Below are 6,923 nucleotides of genomic sequence, written 5' to 3'. Positions count from 1 at the left end.
CAGGAAACCTACAGGATGCAGTCGAGAGCTAATTGTGAGGTGTTGGAGGTGTTGGAAAGCTTGGCAAAGGTGTGTGATGAGTGGGATAAGGTGTTAGAAGGTCTAAGAATACTCATGAGTCAATATCCAAAAGAAGAGATGGCTAGATTCACTCAATGTGTCTAGGGGAATTTCAATAAAAAAGGACAAAAAAACTAGTGAGGGTGATGGTGGAACAAGAGATGGTTAAGGTAGATGAGGTGGAAGATAGATGTTGGTGATGAAGTCTATAACTCCTCCTGAAGTACCTACAATGATTAAAACGTGTGTGTCTTCCAAGAACTATGCAACAAGATACATTCTCATAAACTAGAAAAGCATGAATCAATTACCCATATTATGCATGAAGAAAGTGCTGAAGGAAATGAGAACATGAGTGAGATCTTATTGCAGAAAGAGAGTGATGGAAAAAGATGACAATGCAATGAACCAAGTATTGAATCAAGATAGCAAACTCCAAAGCTCATGCAAGAACTAGAAATCTGTGTTTTTGGGGTTGCTGAAGGGTCTCTTCCTCAATTCATGGTCCCAGAGGGAGGAGGTGAGGCCGAGACACCTGCTGACAACCTTACGATGATATTTTTCTCTTTTCTAACCTGCAAATTGAAAGAAGGCACAAATGGAAGCAAACTAAAATACAACCAATCTATTATACATTGTTGTAATGGAAATGCAGCTACTTAAGCAAATGAACAATTAAACCATGAACCTATGCTAACATACATGTGCAATAAAGAGGATCCTTGGCTGTTAGGGTTGGGCCCTAACCCAAGCGCTTCAGCCCTCTGAGTTAACTCAGTGCTAGCTCAAAACAAAACTCATTCTTATTATCAAAACAATGGATTACATAAAAAACTGTCACAAGTCTTGCAGCTCGAAAATAGAGTAGAGTTTCACAATAAAAAATCTGAATCCTACGGATATAGTTTAGAGTCTGAAACTCGCTTTGAGCTGCCGTGCTGCAACCCTAGCCGCATCTTCTGAGCGACCCCGCAAGCGCTCTCCCTCATGGAGCCTGGAGGCGGCCCTGCGGCCCCTCCCCCCTTTCCTCCGGAGATCGAAGCCTTCAAGGCTCTGGTAACTGCAACAGGAAAACGTCAGGTCACAGGCCCGCAGCAAAAATTCGTCAAAAAACTGGACAGTATACCCAAGGTGGCCTTACCAGAGGAGGAAATCTGTAGATCTGCGCTGAATCTTGCAGAAAAAGGTCTGATCGGCCAGTTCACCGGTTTGTGGCCATCCCCGAGAGCAGTCGAAGAATGGGTCAAAAGGAATTGGCTACCTTTGGTAAATGAAGGAATCAAGATCTATTTTGTAGGCAAAGGGTTCTTCGTTTTCTTGTTTGACAGTACAGAGGACAGAGGCCTGATTTTCAGAAACGGGCCATACTTCATGGGGCCTCAAGGACTCTACTTGAACAAATGGTCTACAGATTTTGATCCAGCGCAAGACGTGCCCAAGGCGGTTCCTGTTTGGGTGCGCCTCCCGCATCTTCCCCTGCATTGCTGGAATCAAAGCTCACTTCAATCCATTGGAAACGCTCTTGGAAAATACATAGACCAGGCCCCAAGGAAGGATCAATACTCTTGTGCCCGGATCTGCGTGGAGGTCGATTTGGAAACAGGATTACCCGAAGCGATTCAGCTATCGGTGGCAAACTGGACACACATACAAGAGCTTGATTACGAACAGCTGCCTTTCAAGTGTCGATTCTGTCATGAGTACGGGCACTTTGCAAGATACTGCAAAAAAAGAAACGAGGAGACAACAGAGAAGGAAAAAGAAGAACAATGGAAACAGGCAAAGAAGACAACACTCAGCAGACAGAGTAACAAAAACAAGGCTAAAGGGACAGAGAACAAAGTAGATAATGGAAGCACAAGTAACCAAAACGCCGGAAGCAGTGAAACAAAAGGCAACGAGGGGGATAAAAACCCCTTTGAAATCCTCACGCCTCCTTCAGATCCTCCGGAAGCAGGGGAAGAAGAACCACCACAGCAGGAGAATATTGAAACCATAGAACCAGGTAATAACCCAATCCCCATCCCAAGCAATATTTCTTCCCCTTCATATGCAGATATAATCAAAAAAAAGAAGAAAACCATAGAGAATATGGGATCATCAGATGATGAAACATTTGAAAGGACAACAAAAAGGGCTGGACGAAGATCAAACAAGGAAACTAGAGAAGAGGAGTCAGAAAGACAAAAAACCCTCGACAGTCAAGATACCATCGAAATGACACTAGGGAGGAATATCAGGCCTAGGGCCTCCAAAGGAGGAGGGCCTACCCCTTCAAGTGGTAAATGATGCAGTTGATCTCTTGGAACTGTAGGGGTCTGGGTAATCCCAACAAGGCAGAGGCTATCAAAGACTTATTAAAGATGGAGACAACGGACATCCTTATGCTCCAAGAGACCAAAGTAGAAGGGGAAACCCTTCTAAACACCAGCGCTATGAAATGGAAATTTGATTCAGGAAAGGCTGTTAGTGCAAGGGGCACGGCTGGAGGAATAGGTACTTTTTGGACAAAAGACTTCTCACTAGAACGATTCTTAGCGACCCAACATTGGATTTTCACAGAGCTGCGTCACACCGTAAGCAATCTTTCCCTCGCTCTGTTTAACTTGTATGTCCCTGTTTATTATGAAGAAAAGAGAGAGTGATGGAGGACACTCTTGGATTATATAGCGCAAATCAGCCCCACAAATTTAGTCATAGGTGGAGATTTGAATATAACTCTAGATCCCAAAGAAAAGAAAGGAGGGATTCAGTCTAGAGATCCTTTCATCAATACAGTGGGCAATTTGATTCTGCAGTGGGATTTGGTAGACTTCAAACCAGTGAAAGGCAAATACACCTGGACAAACAATAGAACCGGAGAAAATCATATCTCTGCCAGATTGGATAGGTTTCTCATCAGCAGCTCCTTAATGATGGACAACAGAATAGTTTTCACCAAGATTCTTCCAAAGCTCACATCGGATCATAAGCCTATCCTCTTATGCCTAAAAGAAGAAGAAGATTTAGGCCCCCTTCCATTTCGTTTCAACCCTCTTTGGGCAGGTAAAGAAGGGTTTTTAGAAACAGTTCAAGCAGCATGGAGGATAGATGTACTCGGTTCCCCAAGCTATGTGTGGGAACAAAAAATGAAAAATACAAAAAAAGCACTCAAAGATTGGATAAAGAAATCCATGCAATCCCCCAACGGGCAGAGGAAGGAGGCGGTTCTTCAATTGGAAGGAATACAACTTGAAATGGAGGAGAAAGATCCCTCTTCCACAGATTTAGCCAATGAAAAATCTGCTCAAAGGAATGTATACTGTTCTTTTAGAAATGAAGAGGAATATTGGCGCTTAAAGTCTCGAAGTTTGTGGCTCAAATCTGGGGACAGAAATACCTCATACTTTCATAGACAGTGCAGGGCCCGTCTCTCGCGCAATCATATAACAGAAATTACCAGCACTAGTGGTCAGGTATATAAAGGATTTTCTCAAATCAAAGAAGCAGTTGTAAATCATTTTCAGAAACTTCTTAGTGCAGAAAGAAATGGGAACGAGGAGGATGAAGCAGAGTTTCTCACAACCATCCCAAATCTAGTCAGTGAGGAAGATAATGATTCTCTGATGAGCCCAGTAACGGAAGAAGAGATAACTAATATAGTCTGGTCCATGGAACCAGATAAAGCCCCAGGTCCCGACGGTTTCACAGTACACTTTTACAGAATTTGTTGGGAGATTATCAAAATTGATCTCTTCAGAATGATAAGAGGAATCTTGAGGAAGGCAAAAGTGGGTGGTGGAATAAAATCCACATTTCTCGCTTTAATCCCCAAGGAAACAAACCCAGGATCCTTTGACAGATACAGGCCGATCTCCCTTTGTAATTCATCATATAAGATTGTGGCCAAACTGCTGGCAAACAGAATTAAGCCACTACTTCAAAAACTCATCTCTCCAGCCCAAGGAAGATTTGTGAAAGGTAGACAAATCTTGGACAATGTCATTCAAATCCAAGAGGCTCTCCATTCCAGCCATACACGGAAAGAACAAGGTATGATTATCAAATTAGATATGAGTAATGCTTTTGATCGTGTTAACCGTTCTTTCCTGCTCAGGGTACTTGCAGCCTTTGGGTTCAGACAGGAATTCATAAACCTTATCAAAGCCTGCATCGAAAACATCTGGATCGCTCCAATGGTGAATGGGAGACCAACAGAGTTCTTTTTAGCCACCAGGGGACTGAGGCAAGGCTGCCCTCTGTCTCCCTTTCTCTATATTCTGATGGCGGATTCATTAAGCAGAAAGTTGACACAGGAGCAACAAAGCGGCACCATTCCTGGGATAAGAATCGTGCAAGGCGTAGCCCCAGTGAATCATGCGCTTTTTGCCGATGATTCACTCCTGCTCGGGGGCGCTTCCATGAGAATTGCTAAATCCTTCAAGACAATTCTCCAAAAGTATTGCAGTGTTACTGGAGCACTAATCAGTGAGAGGAAAAGCGCAGTTTACGGATGGAATACCGATCAACAAACAATTGAAAGGATAGCCAGTGAATTGGGGTTCAAAGGCTATGCAGAGTGGGATAAAATAAAGTATCTTGGTCTTCCGTTGACGATGGGATCCAATCGCAATTATTTGTGGGAGGAGGTGATTTCCAAGTTCAAAAATAAGATAGCAGCGTGGGGCGGAGTCTGGCTTACCACAGGCGGCAAGCTCACTCTCATCCGTTCGGTGCTTTCAGCTCTGCCTACTTTCCAAGCCTCTTTGCTGATGGCTCCAAGGCAAATCGCTGATCAGATCTCTTGTTTAATGCGGAATTTTTTGTGGAATGGTGGGAAGGGGAACAGTAACCGTTTTCACTTAGTTAATTGGGAAATGGTGAAGCGTCCCATTGCTGAAGGTGGACTCCAAATTAGAGACCCCCAACAAGCAAATCTAGCCCTGGGTTGTAAACTCCTGTGGCAGCTAATATCTGAGCCCACGCATCCTATCAGCCAGCTCTTAAATCTCAAATATCTCAGAAATCGGTCGATCATCTCCTTCAACCCAGCGCCTTCTCCTAGAGGAACACAGGCTTGGAGGCTCTGTTGCAAAGGGATAGATTTCTTCAGAACACATTTGTATAAAATTCCAGGGAACGGCAAAAAAACATTGCTGTGGAGAGACCGAATCATGGGCCATCCTCCACTCTCAGTCATAAACGAAATCGCAGATTTAAGAGTCTGGTTAAGATCAAAAGGAATCAGGAAAATCGAGGACATTGCAGAGTGGGATAACAAAGGCAATTGGCAGTGTTGGACTTTGCCCAACATACCAGCGCACTTAAAAAATCAGTTAAACTATTTCATAGATGCAATCACAGACTTTACTCCAGTGCACAAGGACGAGGAAGATTCATGGGGTTGGGGACAAACAGGGATATACATAGCCAAACAAGGGTACTTACAGATGCAAGGCAAAAAAGACTCTTCACACCAGGAAGCAGTGTGGAAGCAGATCTGGGAAAGCTTCAGCATTCCGAAGATCAATTTCTTCTTTTGGACTTTGTTTCACAACAAAATCCTGACTGGAGATAACCTATGTAGAAGGAACATAGCTGGTCCACATCGATGCGTGTTCTGCAAAAAAGCCTTGGAGACCTCAGTTCACATATTTATTGAATGTGAGTATGCTCAGAAGGCCTGGACTAGCTTCTTGGCTGGACTGAATGTTAGACCCCCAGTGCATTGTTCGATAACAGACATGTTTTCGTCTTGGAAAGCTCGTTATCCCTACAGCATCGCAGACAAATCTCTTTGGCACAAGGTGTGGATTGCAGCTCCAAAATATGTGTGCTGGAAGTTGTGGCTCTCCCGGAACGAAATTGTCTTTAATCAAAAAGAAATGTCTGCAGGAAATGTCGCAGAAAAGGCCAAGAAACTACTAATAGAAACTCTGAGACAATCCAATGTTAGAGACAGCTCCCTAAGAGATGAAGAAAGAGCATGGTTGGGTGATTACACTCCTACAACGAGTCCTTCAACAATCACTCGCCCAAATCACAAGGAAAACTGGCAGATTCGAGACACTTTGGAAAGCTTCCAGAAGTGGTGGAAAGCTCAAGGAAAATGCACTATCTTCTTTGACGGAGCCTCGAAAGGCAATCCAGGCAGGTCAGGAGCTGGGGGGGTCATTTATCTCCCGGATGGAAGAAAAGAGGAATTCAGTTGGGGACTCAGAATTAAAACCAACAATCAGGCAGAAGTCCTCAGTCTTTTAAAAGCTTGCCAACTGGCCAAAAAAGGAAACCCAAGGGAAATCTTAGTGTTTGGAGACTCAGAGCTGCTGATAAAATCTCTATTAAATAAGAAAGGGCTCAAGGATCCAGTACTGAACAAACAGATACTAAGAGTGAATAGACTCTTGAAGGACTTCTCTTCAGTTCAAATCTTTCATATCCTCAGAGAATTAAACTCAGAAGCAGACAGCCTGGCAAATATTGGATGTAATCTAGAAAATAACATGATCAGCATAAATGCAGGAGAACCGAATATGGCAGCCATTCCTTAAAAGGGCAAGTCGATCTTGTAAAAGCAGAAAATTGTTCTGTTAGAAACAGGAAAATGTAAAACTTGATATGGCTTTGGCCACCCATAAATAAAATACCCGTTTCGGTTAAAAAAAAAAAAAAAATCTGAATCCTACTGAGGTCCTAGGCCTCTCTACTTATACATCTGAAGTCTCCAATGACTTCCTTCAAATTAGGTAGGCTCGGCTCCCAAACTCGAGATAAACTATTGCTTTGTCTTTCACTTGCTCGGCTGCCTTCTAATCCTCGTGATTTGGTTGTTTGCACTCCAAGCTGATGGAGGAATATTCGAATGGACGGGTAGTAAATGAGGA

At 43.3% G+C, this 6,923-nt stretch overlaps 1 protein-coding gene across 1 annotated transcript; it reads left to right on the top strand.

Moving 5' to 3' along the window:
• The first annotated feature begins 1,047 nt into the window (after positions 1-1,047).
• On the top strand, positions 1,048-6,590 carry LOC149228287 (uncharacterized). Its single transcript, XM_089380728.1, has 3 exons — positions 1,048-2,065; positions 2,518-2,636; positions 2,859-6,590. The coding sequence occupies exons 1-3, from the start codon at positions 1,048-1,050 to the stop codon at positions 6,588-6,590; spliced, it is 4,869 nt and encodes a 1,622-aa protein (XP_089236854.1).
• Positions 6,591-6,923: the final 333 nt, after the last annotated feature.

The sequence above is a fragment of the Pinus tabuliformis genome, chromosome J (genome assembly GCF_031772625.1).
Source record: "Pinus tabuliformis cultivar Carrire ecotype Pingquan chromosome J, CPIR1, whole genome shotgun sequence".
NCBI lineage: Eukaryota > Viridiplantae > Streptophyta > Pinopsida > Pinales > Pinaceae > Pinus > Pinus tabuliformis.
The sequence above is the reverse complement of the archived record's forward strand: the minus strand, read 5'-3'. Positions and strand labels throughout refer to the sequence as shown.